This window comes from Mycetomoellerius zeteki, unplaced genomic scaffold, assembly GCF_001594055.1.
Source record: "Mycetomoellerius zeteki isolate Tzet28-1 unplaced genomic scaffold, Tzet1.0 scaffold73, whole genome shotgun sequence".
NCBI classification, from domain to species: domain Eukaryota; kingdom Metazoa; phylum Arthropoda; class Insecta; order Hymenoptera; family Formicidae; genus Mycetomoellerius; species Mycetomoellerius zeteki.
This window is the reverse complement of record NW_017257753.1, coordinates 1,684,348-1,703,995: the sequence shown is the minus strand read 5'-3', so window position 1 is coordinate 1,703,995 and position 19,648 is coordinate 1,684,348. Positions and strand designations below refer to the sequence as shown.

The 19,648-nt window shown below is 36.3% G+C and overlaps 1 protein-coding gene across 1 annotated transcript in view; it reads left to right on the top strand.

The window, feature by feature from the left end:
• Positions 1–3,521: 3,521 nt before the first annotated feature.
• The window catches only part of LOC108729340 (Sox box protein 14), a 26,050-nt gene continuing 9,923 nt past the window's right edge, over positions 3,522–19,648 (top strand). Inside the window, 1 exon segment of the mRNA XM_018458399.1 lies at positions 3,522–3,911. Coding sequence (XP_018313901.1) covers positions 3,801–3,911 — 111 coding nt within the window. The 5' untranslated portion in view covers positions 3,522–3,800.

Sequence of the window (19,648 nt, the reverse complement as noted above, 5' to 3'; positions counted from 1 at the left end):
CGGACCTTACTGCTGAATTGAATAACGTATATCTCACTATTTTATTTATGAGACATAGAACATCTGTGAGCGCTGCCTCTCGATGAAACTTGATAAATTAGAATAAGATTAGCCACCATCTCCTGATGGTGGGTCTATTAAACCACTAATTTATATAACATATCTCTTTGTCAAAAATGTCAATTTTCTTTACGTTACATCTGCAAAATTTGGATTATCCTTATTAAAATATACTTATATATTCATTCTTTCTCTTATACGAGTTATGTCATTTTGATTTCTTAAAATTAATTAGTATCTTTTAATTACACTGAGAGAAAAATCGAAATATTTACGAACAAATGTTATTTATGACGTTTTCTTCGATATTTATTGGTTATAAAAAATTTGATTGTAATAACGAAATTTATATTTCTGTAAAATTATCTCATTTTTCTTATTAATCGTAAAAAAATAAGATAAATGATTTATTTGCTAGGAACAACATTTAATTTCGCTATATTTAGATGAGGATTTATTTCAATGAAATAAACATTATATCTCAAATAAATTTTTAAGTATCTTTCTTTTAGTGTAACATAAATTAAATGGGTCTTACAGACCCAGCTCTGAACGATTAATGCAACTGATAAATACTTCTATTAAGAATTTTTATAAATTCTGTAAAAATTTCTCTATAATATCTTTTCAAAACAATATTTACTCTACTCGATTTTAGGCATATTTTTCCTTTAAGCAAACAGACGTTAGAATAGAGTCTAATCTTTTTTGTGAAACGTAATTACAACAGTCCAGCTGGCTGAACATAAGGCTAATATTGTCATTCTATAGAAATAGAATACGCGTAATGCAATCAAATAATTCAACATATCATTATTGCATTGTGATTTGAATAGACGAATAGTCTCGATGAAATGGTCCGAGAATTGCTGTTTCCGAGTAAAATAATTAGATACTGAAAAAAAAAATGTTCCCGGATGGGGCCACGCAAAACATTTGGCCGGGCTAATGTGGCTCCAGAGAATTTCTATGAGAATAGAAAATGTGATTCGAGTGCTATTATGCAACTCCCCTAGGCATGGCACGGCGCGTCGAACATTATGTTCAAGGAAACAAGAGTACCCCGGGCTGACTGGCACTAAACCTGTTTACGCGTAAAGTCTACCACACTACCATTTTTTCCTTTACGACGCCGTATCCGTGCACTTTAATACGTGACGCGAAGCAGGAAGAAATCATTTTTACGGTCCCACGATCACTCAGCTGCGCGCTACGTAAAGTAAACAATGTGCTCGTAAATAGCGATAAGAAATCCGTGCAATGATCAATGAGCGGATACGCTCATTTAATAAATATCTCAACACCGCTAGTCGAATTATCCTCTTCAAAAAGAGAAGACGCATAATTCCTCCCGTTAAAAAAAATTGTAAATTACTTTGCATTTAAACGACAATTTTATCTCGCGATCTTGAGAACCGTGAAATTATTAAACTTGACTACCTTGCGCCAAGAGTCTTTTACTTGAAAAATTTTACGTTTAATATATTTATTCGTATTTTTCCACGGAGATCAGTTCTCAGGACAATAAAAATATAGAAGTTCGAAAAAAAATTGATTAAAATAAGAACGTGTTGTTGAAGACGTTATTCGGAGGTCGTCTTAAAGTCTGCGGAGGTTAAATTAACGGTTTACGATTCAAATTTCTCCTCCATAGCATATACACACGCCTTCTCGCAAGATATATTATCTGGCATACGTAAGGACGCATTCAAAAGCCCGTCATATGAGAAAGTGCACGCCGCGCTGATCGTAATCTCTTAATTTCGCATGTTTTTACGCCCCCGCAGGCACGGCGTCCGAGTATCCAAACCGGTATAACGCGATATTCGCGGTCGCGCCGAGTTGCGCCAGGATTAAACTAATCGCGGGGAGATGCAAGGACATCGACTATCGGGTCACTCGCTTTCATCATGCCTATACTCTCCTGAGAATTCCTGCCTTATCTTATCTAACGTTTGCTTTAAACTAAACTAAAGAGGTCCGGATTTTATTTTCTATTCACGGCCCCCGACTCATTGCTGTTTACACAAACCCGAAACTTGAATCTTCATTTCACACAATTCGAGAATAGTTCTCGATTAGATTAAATCTCGGCAATTTAATAACTTCGTCCTTATTTACATTTTTAATGCAATAAGACTATAATATAATTTCATTTAATATAATTATGTAATTATATTAAATAATTACATAATTACATTACATTATATTAAATAATTTAATGTAATTATATTAAATAATTACAATTTGATTTTTATTTGCATTTTTCTACGAAAAAAATGTTTGGTTGAATTAACTGGAATTCTGGTAGAAAATGAACGATTCAGAATTCTAGTTAAACCTACAAAATTTTTGGTTAAATCTTAAAATTCATTTTTTTCTGTGTAATAAAGTTACGATACAATTATATTAAATACGATTATATTGCAACCTTATTGTATACAAAATACGAATAAAAATTGAGTTATATTTAATTAAGCTGTAATTATTTAATGTAATTATATAATTAGATATATTAAATAATTAAATCCATCATGTGCCACCAATCTCTCTCCTTTAAAATGATCACCGTAATGTTCTCCCGTTAAAATCTCGAGGATCAACGAGAAAAAAATGACGCAGCGCGTGACAGGGCGAGAAAAAGCTGCGACCGTGTTTGACACTGACAGTGGCTGATTAGCGATCGAGTTTAAGGATTATAGGCAGGCAAGCGACGCAACTCGTGCGTATGCGTGCGCGCAGCTCGACGTAGCGCGGCGGAGTGAGTGCGAACGCTGGTCGAGATGCAGCGAACGAAGAGGGACAGGCGGGGGAGATTGCCGGATGCGGATTGGTCGGTGCGACGTAGCTGCGATCGAGAGTAGGGATACTCACAGCTGAGCGTTGGAGGTATAGCACGAGTAGCTGATCATACAGTCAGTAGCTCATGAGCGCTCGTGAAACGAGCATCGAAACGTTTCTCTTCGGAGCGGGCGAGGATGTCAGTTCGTGATCGACGAGCGACTGTGAGAGGATCATAAGACGTCTTAAAGTCTTGGAACGCGCGTGCACGTTGTCAATATCCCGGATATCGAGAGGACGAGAGAAGAGAAAGAAGGAGAGGTCCACTCATACGACGGAAGGATAGCGATTAAACGCGCGTCTTTATCGCTGCTCCCGACGAGCACGTGGATACGGGATAAATACGTGCGACCGTAGGAGTCGTCCGCGTCTCGCGCACAGATCAACTGCGGTAGCAGGAGGTGGAGGAGGTGTGTCGTGCCGATCGAGGGATACCGACGCGTTGGATCCGCGCCACGGTCCATCATCCACAGTCGAGTCGCGTTCACGAGAGAGGAAACTACGTGTTTACGTTCTTTCGTAATTTTTCGCCCCGCCGATTAACGTCGATAAGCGCGACAGACGCTAATTCTTTGAACACGCATATCTTGAGTTCCTCCCCGCGGAGTACTCTTTTTTTTTTTCGAATTGTGATTTTGGAAAACAGAAATTTCGCACGGTGAGATCGTCGGATTTGTCTCCACGCGAAGGTGCGTCGAATTTGAGTGAGAGAACCCGCGAGGGTAGATCGTCCGCGAGGAGTGATCGATTGCGAGAGTGAACGACGAGAAAATAATTCTCGAGTCACACTTCGCTGTCGAAGCGCGCGGAATTGTGATGCGAGTCGCCGACTTAACGTCGTTGTTCAATTGAAGTGAAGTGGAGTTTTTTCGTGGAATTGTTTCGGAAGCAGCCCGAAAATGCTGCCAACGCAGCAAGAGAGCCCCTCGAGTTCGTCGGAGGTGTCCATCAAGTTCGGATCGTATCTCGTGAATGAGAATTCTCCCACACCGTATTCGGATGCCACGAGGGTAAGTAATTAGAATCGGGATTTCCATAGCACGAGGAAAGTAATTGAGGGATATTTTTTTTCATAAAATTCTCATCGCGAGAGATCCGCAAAGATTTCAAGCGGAAATTTTTCCCGCGAGGATTTTACTCTTTTATCTTACGAGCGGCGGTTTCCTAAATTTACTTTTTGAGATATTTGAACAATTATTTTTTGACTTATAAATATCTCATAAAGTGAGAAAAAATTAAAAAGTCCAATGAAAAGAAACTTATTTAAAATTTGCATCTAAAGGACTTAACTTATCTTGGAAATTTGAGGGAGCATGCTAGAAAAGTGTACTCTTACGGAATCTGAAACTTGCTTGAAAATTTGAGGGAATATACTAAAAAAGTTAGTCCTCATGTAATTTTAAACTTGTTTGGAAATTTGAGAGCACATGTTAGAAAGTCGAAGTTCTCAGGGAATCTTAAAACTTGCTAGTATGTCAACTTATTTAGCTAGTAAATTTGCTAAAAAAAATCAACTTTTGGAGAATTAAAAATTTTTTTGTAAATTAGAGGGAGCATGTTATAAAATCAGCTCTTCGAAAATTTTAAATTCGCTAGTATGCTAAAACGGTCTGCAACTCTCAAGGAATTTTAAACTTGTCTAAAAATTCGAAGGAGCATGCTACGAAAAGTCAGCTTTTGGAAAATCTTTTTTAACTAATGTCCATTTGAGAAAAAAATATTTTATCGAGAATTAATTCTATTATTTTTTGACATTTATTTTTACTATTAGCAGCCGAATCCTTCATTTTTACCGTATTTGTATTAGTTCTCGAGGGCTTTAACGGTATTTTTTTCGGGCTATAATTATTATATCTGAGTCCCGGTTTTTCATTTTCTAATTAACTTGTGGTTTTTAGACTTGCTCACTTAACTTGATGGTGATATAAAAATTGTGTTTTTCTAGCTATGATTAATCACTAAATTGTTAGTTTTGTAGCGATAACTAAAAGTCTAGTGATTAACCCAGTCTAGTGATTAATCAAACACTGAAAGAAATACTAAATTTTTAAAAATATTTGTTTAAATAGTTTTAAGTAAATATTTACTGGAAGTAAATGTTTAGTTAGTACCATTTAAAGAAATATATATTAAGGTTTAGTAATTTTTATCAGTGTAGCTAGAAAAATATAATTTTTATATCAGTCTAACCACAAAATGAAAAACCAGGTCTTCAGCTGTTAATTCTCATTGAGAGATGTCTTATTATTAGCACATACTGTAAAAACACATCGTCGATATTTGGCAAAATATTCACGATACATGACTCGTCGCAAGATTAGCATCACAATAGTTACATCTCGCATCATTCTCAAACGCCAAAACAAAAATCGCTTCGCATTAGACAGAAATTCGTTCTATGTTCAAATATGACGTAATAGTTGCCAATGTTGTTTTGCACTGCAAACTAGTCATTAAATTGATCTTTGGACGGTGGACAGCGGGTCTAGCTTGGACTGATAGAATTTTATTTGGCGAAATAAGAATTCAGGTTGAATTTCGGTCGTATTTTTACCTGCGATTTCCTTTCTTTCCCGAAGGAACCTTTTAATAATACGCGATAATCAAAGGGAAAAAAGATTGCATGCATCGACGGAGTACCGGTCCCAATGGACTCCACGTGACGAGGGTCAAGCTGTTTATTTTGAAAGCGGCGCAGGTAAAGATTTTCGAAAGCGCTGTTTAGTCTCGTCACAGATTTGCTACCAAATATTGCTGCATGGATGCATTTCGATGCATTGGGTCCTCCTTAAGCCGGATTAATGTTCCAAGAACGAGCTTTCCCCGCGGAACCAAGTTCAACCGACGAAAATAGCACAAAACGACGCTCGCGATATCGTTAATAACTTCGAAGGAACGTGCGCGCCGCTCAAAGTGAGCCGTAAACTACATTTTTATCGGTGCACGTGGCGAAGTACGTAAATCTCTAGTATTAACGAAATTTATTGCTTCACGGAGTATTCTCATTCGTATTCATCGATGCGACTTTCATGAATTTGCGACGGACGATCGGGTTAGTTACACGGTTGGAAGTTGAAGTGCGATGATTTTTTGAAACATTGCACGCACGAAATTGTACAGCGAGCAATTTTCGCTCGATTTTTTCGTCTAATCGAAAGTGTCCTTTCGTAATGTCTATTAGATATTCATTAAGCTGTTCTAATAGCAACGAAAGTTCACTCGTGTCAAGATTAATTTCCATTCTCCGGTAATTGTTATTTATGTGAAGTAATAAAACGCTCAACGAAATTATTTGTCTGATTTTGATGTCTGCAATCTGTATCGGAAAGATGATAGAAACGCTTGGTTGCGCAGAGAAATGAGAGGTAGACGTTATTTTAAAGTGGAACAACCGTAAAGGCAAAGTCCCGCCGATCAGCTCAATATATCGCCTAATGACTCGGTGCAATATTCGATTCGTCGAAAAAAAACCTCTTGATGGAATGCGATAGTACATTAAGATAACTCGTTGAACGAAACGTAAAATATCATCGACCGATGTTTGTTTGCGAGGCCCGTCCTCCTCGAGATGTCATAAACAGTGTTATTTTTCCGTGCTTATGTATCGATTGTCGAAGTCTTTTCGCGGCAGTGTCTTTGACCGAAAGAAATCGGTCGTTTCCTATAAATATAGAAGTGTATTTATGCTACTATCCTTTTGCTGTCGAAAGAGGAGGAGACATTCAATATACGTACAATATTAACCTTCACTATATAAAATTTTATATCTTTCGTCAGCACAATCTCTTTAAGAATGAATTTTTATTATCACAGAAGTCGAATTGTATTTTACTTTTTTTTTTATAAATTTAAATTTATCTATAAAAATTTACAATCAAAATATCGACTGTGCCTTTAAAGTCAAATTCTGTCGAGAATTAAAAATATCAGGAATTTGCAGTAGTGATATAAATGTTGTTAGGTATTAAAAATTGAGTACCTACAAGAGACGAACACGATGTAAATCAGAAAGTGGACTTTCAATCTCTTTTCGCGAGAAATACTGATCGGATTAACTTAATCCTTTTCGAAGGGGAAGTTTTTCCTTGAAAGATCTCGAGGTCTCGGGCGAGATGGATCGAAAAAACATCAAAGAAAAATCCTTAGGGTACAATTTCGAGTATGCCTGCTGCGAACCCATGCAGCGATGAAACACCATCCTCGCTTTTAAACCCATGCGTTTCCGGCGTGCGTGTGTGCGTCGCCGCCTTTCCTCGTGGGCGACGAACAGGGTGCCATATGGCTCGCGTGAAAATTCGTAGATATTTCCAGACCTCAAGTTCTGCTTTCTGAGCCTACTCGATATACGGACCGGATATTCCTCCCTCGTACGCGTAATTTACTTGGAGTTCTGGCCGATACACCGACATTTTTCTGAGTAGGTCCTCCGGTCTCGAATCTCCTTTCGAGACCGGTCAATTATCCTTCGGGACTTTAATGACTCAGGTCTCTAATTCTAGAGTTCGGTCCGTCCAGGTAGTCCTCCGCGCGGTTATGTATTTTGTATCGCTCCGGGGAAATAACATTCCCCGGTACGCGCAGGCACGGTACGAGTATCGGTTCGCGGCGCGGAATAATCGATCGATCGCGTCATCGTCGTGATTTTTGATTTCGCACGCACGACTCCGGCCACCGCGCCGCGCCACGCCGCGCTCGTTCGAGAGCCTGTAATTCGACGGTTGCACCATGATCGTCCATTTCGACCGATCGATCGTACTCTGTAAGCACGAATCGGGAATACGATCATGTGTTCCATTCAGCATCCGCAGCTTCGCGGATCGTTGGAGGTCCTATTACTTAACTCCTGCATGCCGAGAGATACGGATTTAAATCGTATCTCTTCCCCGTATAATTACGATGCGTTACGCATTTTGAAGTTAATATTGCTGAAACGTTTTACCATGAAAGATCAATCTCGTTACTTAACATCCGCTTAATGTAAATGGAGAGATCATATTATTTACTTGGGAGATTAATATTAGACTTAATAATATAAAAAAGATGCGAGAATGATTCAAGATAATCGCTATTTTATCTGCATCCGAAACAAATATATCTTTCTTTTTTCTATCTGATTCGTCTGTGTTGCATCGTAATTGCGTTAGCTATCTTAATCTCCCTTGACATGCTGTAACGTCGCACTGAACGTTATCAAATCTTCGTTACATCCGCCTCGCGATATTCGCGTGAAATCGCAACAAGTGCGTCACGATACTCGTCTGGAATGCGCGACGACAAGAGGGAATGGGAAAGAGAATATCGTACGCAGAATATTCAAGATGTCTCGAAATGTTGATGTTTTATTAATCGTATAATTTGTCTGCCAATGATCTTTTGCTAAAATTAAAGTCGAGATCCTGGCTGGGATATTTTTCGCAATAAATTCTTTATAGCGTTTTAAGATGCTAGTAGCATCATTATTAAATCGACTATCAATATTATTATTTCATAAAAAATAATAAAAATTAGACTCTGGAGATTTGACCAACAAATAACTATTTAATAAGAGCGAGTGAGAGTAAAATTCTGCGCGATAATTCATTCGTTAAAAATTATATTATATTTGTTCCTCCTTACATTAATTATTACTTTCTTGTTAATTAATGTAAAAAGAAATAAATATAATATAATTTTTAGAGTTATCGTGCAGAATTTTGAACTCTCGCTCCCCCTTTATTAAATTATTATTTCAATTACAGTTTATGTTTCAAGTCCGACACGCAGTTTATATGATAAAAAATGTATTGAGAATTTATGTATAAAAATATTACTATCAAGATCTCGATCGTATTGACTCTACTTAATTTGGTTTATCACTAATTTATCACTCATTTATCATTAATTTAATTTATTTATATAGCGGTCTGGCTTAACTAATATTGCTTAAAATTGAGACTAATGAAGACACTTGATATCTCGTATTATATACATGCCATTAAGGCAGGTATTCATAGTCTGTTCATAACTTCAAGACCAGCTCAAGCAAGGCTTTAAGATGTTAATACTTAATGCTCTCTGATTGGTTCATGACATTTTAAGCATTAATTTAATCTCGAAACTTGAGCAACGTCTATGGATTTCTCCCTAAGTATTTGAAGTGAAACTAATTTTCGTTCGTAAGATTCTCTCAGTTGCAATATCGTTCGATTTCGAATTTTATTCCTTTAACACGGCGATCACGTCCGACGGACCGATATTGCCGTACGCATTTTTCGACGTTTTGATTTACGTCGCTTCGGAAATAAATCGCACGTGTGTGTTAGGGCGAGGCGCGCGGGAAGGGCGAAAAAAGGACTCGACGGGGAACGTGGGATCCGTAATTTTCGTCTCGATTCCAATTTCTTTTTCTCGCGGGCTTAATCTCGTCCGGTAAATTGGCCCTCTGAACTTCTCTTTGACTGCTCTCGGCCTCTCTGGCCTCCTCCGTCTCTCCCTCCTTCTCTCCTCCTCTCGCCCGTCCGTCTCCTCCTTTCCTGATAGGTACAATCCCATCAAATTATCCCGATTACCTGTAGCCTTGACGGTATACGCGAGCCTTTCTAATAGAGACAAGCGCGCACCGACGTTAACGACGATTTCGAAGTCGAACGCGTGCTGCCGGCATTCGCGTGACGTGAGTTTCGTTAGATTTACGCCGCGCATTTACCGTTAAATACGTGGCCTGCCTCTTGTCTTTTGCTATCGATATTGAACGTAATTCTCGCGACGCAGAGCCGGATTCCGAGTTATCCGTCATTGAAAAATAATTGATTTTCTGCATCGACGAATTATATCGAATTTTGGCAAGAAGATATAAAAAGAATATAAATCATAAAAAAACAAATGCCAATCAGATCTGACACTAGGTGTTCAAATATGTGCATTTATATTTTTTATCAGATATAAAAAATAATTATTTTTGATATTTAATCCTTTGTAGGCATACTAAGTCTTTTTTGACCCAGGCGAGATTTCACTTTCAAATTTCCAATTTTTATTAAATAAGGGTTTTAAAATTTGAGTTAAATGACAATTTGGTAACATAGCAGTTACGTTGAAAAGTAATCCTGAATTTTTTGAAAACCTGAAACAGTAAAAAAATTTGAGCTGGACGAAAAAGATCCAGAATGCCTAATAAAAATGTGTGTCTACGAAGGATTAATAAAATGTACATCTCTAGTGTCGGGTCTGTGATTAACATTTGCTTCTTTGTAATTGGACTTTGCTACTTGTGCGCTTATTTTCGCTACATCCATAGGTTTGTTCGCGTCGCATACTACATGTTCCAATATGCTCTTACTCATTCCAACATACTTGATAGAGTGAGTAGAAGTTATGATAGGAGCATGTTGGAGCGTGTTGGATCTTGCGACGCGCAGTGACGGATTAAGGATTTTGCCGCCCCTAAGCACCAACATCTTGCCACCCCCAGGTGGTTTTATTAATTTATAAATTTGATAAAAGGGAAAATGGATAAAAAATGATTTATAACATTAGCTGCTCTGTAAAAACATTCAATAATCTTTAATAAATAATATAAATATAATATATTTTTAACTGTATATTTAAAATATCGTTTCTGGTTAAAATATACTCAGTGTAATTTGTGCAAAAACGTTAGATTAACAAATTAAAAATTTATTTCAATTGTATGAAAATTTTTTGTCTAGAAAAATTTGCCGCCCCCTCAAATTTGCCGCCCTTGGCAAATATCTTGTTTGCATGCCTATGCGTTAATCCGTCACTGGCGACGCGAACAAACCTCGTATCTACTGGTTCATCTAAAAAGATATTGCAACCTGTAAGCGATTGAAAATAATCACGGTAAATGCGCGGCGGCGAGATAACGCGTTTCTTAGGATACCATCCGTTCCCATTGCGACGACGTGAACAGGCATAGCGCGGAATTTTAATCGAGGGACCAGACTTCCATCGATCTCGCGGTCATGGAGAGAAGGGTTCTGCTATCGGGAGTAAAAAGCAACGAGCGGATACGCGGATCGGCTCGCTTTCATGGAAAACTTGCGTGATAACGTGACGGCGCGGGGGATAAGTCGGATGTTCTGGGAAGCGCATCCGGTGGCGCGGACGCGGTTGGAAAAAAAGCGTTTCTCGCGTTTTCATCGTGGGACGAGCACAATTACCAGTAATGCCGGATGGTAGACCGACTGTCGGTGGTTGCCGCTACTGACGTATTGGTGCGTAAGCAAAACGCAAATCATTACCACTTTCCCCGCACGCGTACGCGTGAACGTGACATTTCGCGCTCGCACGATTATTCTATTTACGAAAATGATTATTGAGAACGGCGCGCCTTGTCACGTTTAGTATCAATCGTGTCTCCGATCCTCGCGTCACGTCGAAATATCGAACGCAATTTTCCTGCTGTGCAATTAAAGCCAACTGTATATTTTATGGTTCTAAACAAATGTAAAAAGTATGAGGTTTGTGCGGTAATTAAATATATCGTTTGACTGTTGACGATGTGTGATTGGAATGTTAGACAAAATGTGTGCTATTCTCTATATCTCCTTGCAAAAATTTAATACTGGAAAGTAATGATTAATTACTTATTTGGAGTACTGAAGTTATTGAATAACAGTGCTATAAATACTCAAAATAAGTAAATAATGTGTATTATTAAATGAGAAGTATTAATTTGAAGGTATTAAGTTGAATTTCTATAAGGGCGGTACTATATATAGTAGTAATAGTAATGATAGTAGTAGTAGTAGTAGTAGTAATAGTAGTAGTAAAATTATAGTGGATGGGATTAGAACAGTCCCCAATGTATAATCTAGATCTACAAAGCTTCTCTATTACTTTGCGCTATTTTCGAGGTTAAGCAGTCAATCCTAGCCCTGTTCAATGGCAGTATTATCTCGCACACACAAAATATTTTTTCAGTAATGCAAAATTTTAGCATGTTGCACGCAAAATATGCGCAAAATATCTGCATGGAAATATTATTTAAAACAATTTATGAAATTTATGAAATTTTTTTATTTTTTTTTATTTTTAGAGGGCAAAAATATAGAGAGAAATAAATACCAACAGTCATCACAATACTGGAACTAAACTCGTTCAAGCGAAATCGAATTACAAGATTTTCTTTAGGATTATACGTTTCTGTTTTTGTAAAATTTAAATCTTTATTTATAAACCTCTACAAAATGTCTAGGATGTGGTGGGATTTACTGTATATTTACTATTATTTATGTATATTATTCTTACGTATCATATATACGGAATGAAAGCATAAGGGACTGATAACTATATGAATATAATTAAAGGTTAATGCAACTATATTTTTTGTATATAACATCTCAATAAGTACCATTAATCAGTCGATATGTCAAATGCAATTATACGATTATTTCCAAGTAGATATGGTCAGATGAAGCACATTATAAATTGCATTAGTATAATTGCATAGCTCTATTAAGTTCTTCAAATAATTGTTGATTTTAAATTAAAATATGTTTATGACAGTAAAAGTATCTTTTTAAGGCATAAATAAAATATTAGTACTTAGACATATGTACGTCTATTGCAGTGCTATACTAGTGACTGTACCATATAATAGGTATAATATATAATGGGATTATACTGTACATGTCTAACTAGTAATACGGTACAAATACGCTATTGTTACAACTATATAAATTAGAAAAATTTGAGAATCTCACTCTAAGAGATATCTCTGACAGATATGCTACCATTAAGAATGTTGGGTTATCTATAACATAATCGTATAGTTGCATTGCAATACTAATACGGTAGTACGTTGTAGTGGCTATTAAGGATATAATATTCTGCTTATTAATCATATTTATGGCTAATACTCTTCTCTCTGTGTATATATGTAGTCGCTCATTGCATATGTAATCCATTTTTCACCTTTCACATTACTGATGGGCGTTGTAGCAGCAGTTCTGCTGGTGCCTCTCAAATTGCGTATTTGTATGCGTTTACTGTATTTTGTTTTCCATTCCCATTTGTAATGTTGACCGATACGCAATAAATAAAATGAAATAAAAAATAAATAAGAATAAATACGTATACAGGGTATCCCGTAAAGACCGTAACAAAGGAAGATTCTCGAAATCATTTTGAGACGAAAATCCTAATATCGAAAATATCGAAAAAAATGTTTTTTAACACGATAAATATCAGTAATTTTACAATGTTAAATCTACAGTGTCAAATTTAACCTAATGTGAGTCGCCACTGCTTCTACTAAATATATCATTATTTTTTACCATAACGATTAAATACTATGTCGTGTCAATTTGACACTATATAGTGTCAAACTGATACCGTATAGTGTTAAATATAACCATTATTTTAGTATAAAATAACGATATGATTGAGTAGGAGCAGTGGCGACTCACATTAAGTTAAATTTGACACTATAGATTTAACAGTGTATCTTCGCATATGTAATCTTATATTAACAAGAGCCGATAATTAGCTTTTGCTTTTAGCACTTTGCGTTGTACCACCTGAACGCGCAAATTTTAGGCACGATTCGCAAATTTTAAATGTTTATAATTAAAAAACTATTACAGCTTCGACATTTTGATATTAGGATTTTCGTCTCTAAAATGATCAAAAGAAATTTATCTCCAAGCATTATTACGGACTTTACGGAACACTTCGTATATGCGATATTTTTGCTTTTTAAAAATTTGTAACATTTTTATTTGATTCAAAATGTTAAAGAAACAAAAATTTATATTTTACAAAATGAAATAAAATTTATATTTTGTGATTAAAGAAAACTAAAGATTTTTTTCAAAATTCCTTTTCAAAAAAGTTCCAGGCATATTCAAAAGGTTTACAAAGGTAAAAAAAGTCATGCATGTCAAAATTAATTACGCTAACCGTCGGATTATCTACCGAGGCATTATTAGCCGCGACGGTGAAACCATCGGCGATGCCGTAATGCCGTGCTAACCGGTGTAACGGTATTACAAAAGCGACAGTGAAATGGCGGGATGAGAACGCCGGTTTCGCTCCTTGAAAGTTATGCGAGCGCATACGAGCCACGAGCACGTCACGTTGTAATTACTTCGCACTTTACTTATGCGAACGATAAAACGATAGTCTTCCTCTCCTTCCTTCTCTGGAAATCGCACAAGTTTGTTCGGATTCCGCGGAAGAAGGCGTGTACGGAAGAAAGTGGAAAAAGTAGTCTCCGTCGGTGAACGGGAGAAATAGTTGTCTTTTGTCGAGTATGCATAAAATCGGCCGTAAAGATTGAAGTTACGGCGTGCTCGTAAGAGATTCTGATAAGAACTGAGATTTCTCTACTTGGGTGGTGCGAGTTATTGTTACGGTTATGAGAATATAAAGCGGGACTATCTCGCACTGAGATCGGCCTGCTTAAGAGACCAGCTATAAATATAATCACGCATTTTTTTTTCAGTTATGTACCACAGTGGACAGAGCCGTACATTGTATGGGGGATTAGGGGTACCATATCTAAATCATAAGAAAAGAGTATATATATATATATATATACATACGTATATTTTTTAAAAAAAGGATAATTCAGGAAGTACAAAATTCAGGGAGTACAATTTTTTTATACGTTAAATGTAGATATTTAATAAAATTTCTAGAACATAACTTAATGTTAAGAATATATTAAATTATTAATATCATTTTTTAAATACACACACGTCTACAATTTTAATTAACCAGAAATTTTATGACTTTACATGATTACGGCTGGTGTAACTCTATATATTATTCGTATTCACTTTTAATTCAACGCAATACCAGATAAGTTAAATAAAACAGGTTCATTAAACTCCAATTAATTAAATTAAGTTCCAGCTTTTAAATTTAGTTGCAATGATGCAACTCGGTGAAAAGGTACCATTGGATCTAAATTAATTTAAGAGCGTTATTTAAATTTTATCTGAATTTATTTTTGAAAAATAAATTAAGACATTTCGCGCTATCGTTACGAGGTAATGATACGTTCGGACGATAAGATATTTTCCTTAATATTTTTTTCCCTAATATATATTTGTGTTTACGAAGCTTTATGATAATAGCAGAATAAGTCCGTGGCAGAGTGCGCGATAAAGTGACGTTTCCAGCGTTATCGGTTATTTGCCTATCGTTGTGCTCTTTATCTATCGATCTAATCTCAATGACATTGCCGTATCGGGTGCACAATGTCGTCTCTATCGCTATCATGTAAAAAAGCGAACGGGGCAAAACAACGATGCGATTGATTCCGACCCGGAAATCACGTTCCTGGGTCTCTTCAGCGACGTTACGAGAGATTTCTACGGCGTGAAAAAAACGATTCGCGTGTCACTGAGAGACGATGAAAGGAAAAAAAAGCTTTTAACGTTCTCCGGGTCTCTCTATAGTCGATCTGACGAGATTAATGTCTATTGCAAGGTCGCGTTGACAGATTCATAGCGGTAAATTGTGCTGGCGAAGGTCAAACGAAAGTACGATCGCTCGCCTTCGCCGAGACGAACAGTTGCCGGATCAAATGTCCGATGGAGGAGAATTGATTTTAACTCTCTGGAGGCCAGTAGTTTTTTTTTCTTCACACCGAAATTGCGTGTATTTCGCGGAGGCTAGAGGCCGTGAATAAACCGCTAGTAAATTATCATTGACAAAGTTGAGATATTAATAGAATGAGAGCCTCGAAATTGTACGCGCTTACACTGAAAAAAATGTACTAAATTTTAACAAATGTTTGTTTAAATAGTAGTAGCTGAATATTTACTGAAATGTAAATATATTTTTATGTAGCTCAAAAACTAAAATTTAAGAAATTAATTTTCATTAATTTTATTTAATTATTTTTTTATTTAATAAATATTTATCGCGAGAAAATAAATATTTATTGAATATTGAGTTAGTGCTATTCAAAATTCAAATTTATTAAAATATTTATTAAAATTTATTATTTTTCTCAGTGTACGTATATAATGACACTACATTATATGTGGAGAAGGATTACCGTAATACCATTAATAAAATCAAATTTATGCGGGGGAAACTTTATCATCTCGAAAGTTTAGCGCTAATGGACTAACGCTGTTTTGCATTTTGTGGCTTCAAAGCCACAGTTTGCTAACTTATTCGAATATAATCCTCATCTTGTACTACTTTCCGTCGAAAGTACAAAAAATAACGGAGGAATTTAGATTTCGTGTAGAAATTAATACATATAATAATTCCACTCACGAATCGAAACTGAAAAAGAACGATTTTAGAAATACAGTGACTTCGCTTCGAGAGCCGATATGTTTAAAAAGCACTTAAAAGGGGTCTGGCAGGCACAGACACGTCGTTGTGTATTTTATAAGTACCACGATCGTATGCAAGCTGGATGAATCACTGTGACGGGGACTCGACATGTCGCGACGATAGAAAGAGCGAAGAGAGACGGAGATAAAACAGAAAGAGGCTCGGAACTCCGTTATCAGGTTTTACCAAATCGTTCGCCGCTGTGATCCTTTCGCGGCATTACCAGGCGGTAACATCCGATGTTTTGTAAACGATATGGATGTGACGCATCCGTATGGAGCATCAGGTCGATGAACGTTTAAATATTCACGTCGCTTTAGAGTTGCGCAGCATTAATTTTAGTTTTTAAATTCATCATCTTTTTATATATTATTTTTTTCCTTACTAATTGACTTTTAAAATTAGGAGATATCGATATTGATGAGATGTATCGCAAGTTATAACTTTCCAAGGGAATTATTTTTAAACAATAAATGTCAATACGTGGTCTAAATTTAAAAACGGAAAGGGCATACACCACAAACACAAGATATTCTTAGCGATTAGTTTATATTTAATTCCAAAACATATAATCGAATTACAAAAATATTACATAGACATTTCGCGATCTTAAATTAAGCCATCTTCAGTATATAAGAATTTCATAAAAATTTTTTTACACGCAAACGTACGACTAATCTAAGTTTATTCATCTCCTAACATATCTAATTATTATGCAAGAACGCTCGTTAACTAAAATTGTTTATCCTTTTTCTTTATATTGATGTTAGTCCAAAGAGTTGCGAATAATATCCAAAGAAATTCGTTTTTTATTACAATTTTTCCGATAGTCCAAATGTTCGTAATTCGTTGTTAATTGAATGGAATTATTTTTATACAGAAAGAATAGTGTTGTCGAAGTATCTAAAAATTTAGGTAGATACAAATCTAAAGATAATTTTATTAGACTATCAAAATAATTACATTGGATGCTCAAACTGACTACTAAAATGTTAAAATTTTTTGCAACATTTTTTGCTCATTATGTTTGAATTTCTACACAATTATTTTGATGGTCCAACAAAATTATTTTTAGATCTCTACCTACATTTTTAGATACGTCAACAAAATTGTTTTTTTCCAAGTGACATCAAGCGAAAAGAATACAAAGCAAATAAAAGTCAAGTGTAATTAGTGGAGCGCAAAATAGACTTTATTTTTATTTAAAAATACACAATTTCAATAAAAATACACATTTCAGATAATTCCGGTTCCTCTTTCAATCACACTGAAAGAGCATTTTGCTGAAGAATCTAAAAATTTAGCTACAGATTATTCAGATACAGATCTGAAAAATAATTTTGCTGGACATCCAAACAATTAGGTAGATCGATAAAATTGGTTGCTAGAATATCAAAACATTTTGTAGCATTGCTCATCATGCTTAAGATTCCTTTGAAACATTATTTTGATGAAATTTTTAGATTTTTTTTAGCAAAATTGCTGTTTCAATGCATCTTCAATAAAAATATAATACCATATCCTTATATATTTTCCTGATCTCCAAGTGAAAGCAAAAATCGATCCTAATCGAATGAGTGCGTCACACAGATTACAAGGCCAAGTGACGTCAATTAGAATAAAAGATATATGAAGATATAATATTGTATTTTCACTGAAGATAGTTTGAAGTGGAGATAAAACGTCTGAAATGTTATATATTTTTAAATAAGATAGATTCAATTTTACGTCTCACTAATTACACTTGATTCTTATTTGCCTTGTACTATTTTCTTTTAATTTTAAATTTCCAGATTCTTTAGAGATCAATATATTATTTTCAATATCTTTTCTCTTTGCCAAGTTTTTCATTTACAACGGATTCACTAACGTACGAAAATCTGATTGAAATTGCCCGAAAATAACATGTCGTTAACTTGTGTAAAAATTCGAATTTGGCGAAAAGCAAGGGGTGAACTGCTGAGGGCATTGCGGTGTACAAATTTATTTCAGACGTTTCATCTCCTTTTCAAGTATATCATATCTTCAGTGAAAATACAATATTATATCTTCATATGTCTTTTATCCTAATTGACGTCACTTGACCTTGTAATCTGTGTGACGCATTCATTTGATTAAGATTTTTGCATTCACTTGGAGATTAAGAAAACATATAATGATATGGTATTATATTTTTATTGAAGATGGCTCGAAAAGAAGCCAAAATTGTCTGTAATGTGTATTTTTAAATAAAAATAAATTCTATTTTGTGCGTTCCACTAATTACGCTTGATTTTCATTAGTGGGCATTACTTAAGAGAATTGTGTATTATAATAAACAGTATGAGATTATACATTTCTGGGCATTGTAGAGCATTACTGGAGCATTAAAAAATGGGCATAAAAAATTGGGCATTACTTGGACACATTAGTGGGCATCAGTAGGCATTGGGGTACACAATTTTAGTCAGCAGTTTATTCCTTGATGGAAAGTGAGAAATTTCTCCATTATCTTTCATGATAAAAATTTACACTTTTCCCCGTTTTTGCCTTAGAGAAAAAGTTATACATGATCACTATCCTGTTCGGAGCAGCCTTCAAGCTTTAGTAAAAACAGAACGATTTACGAGAACGCTGTTTGTACAACGGTAGTTTTCAAACGCGAGAGTACGTGAGCATGCAGGTGCGGAACTATTTTGCGAAGGGGGGGGCAGGAGGGGGTGATTTTTCCAGGTTCCAAATGCAGGCGGTAGCAAGGGGAATCGGTATACGCGAGGAGGGTTAACGACGAAGGTTCCAATCGGTAGCGAACAGAGCGGGTTGGCCAAGGCCAGCTGCGTGGAGAAAACGCGGCCATCGTGCGTCGAGCACCGATCAGATCGGCTCAGGGGTTCGGCGGGCGGAGAAGCAGGCAGCAACAGCGAGAGAGGGCACAGGGGGAGTGTAGGCTCCAGCAGCAACGGAAGCGAGCCGGTTGTTTTACCGCAGAAACAGCAGCCGGCCACTTTGTTGCACGCCACGAAATTATGCACCGCCGAGAGGCGAGCGTGCGCTCGCGCGCGCGAGAAGCACTCGTAAATAACGACCGGGCGTCACGAAATTACTTTCGGGGCACACGCCGCGCGCGTCGCTTCTCTTCTCCTTCCCTCGCATTACCGCGTTTGATTCTTGATCTTCCCTCGATGTACGTAAGTTATACGTATGTGCACACCGGTTTCGTGTATACCGGCAATCGACCGGGTCTTTCTCGCCGCTGAAATCTTACGTCGTCGAGAATTTCTCGCGTCTATGGTTTCTGTTAATTGGCTGCTTCAGACATTAATTTAAAATGTTATGTAAAAATGTAAACGCCGAGTAGATGCAGCCGCGGAACTGTGCGTGCGTGATCAGTTAAGGGATATTATGAAATAAAACTTATATAGCTTTTTTGCTAAACGGAAGTATCGTGGCGTGTTTATCGATG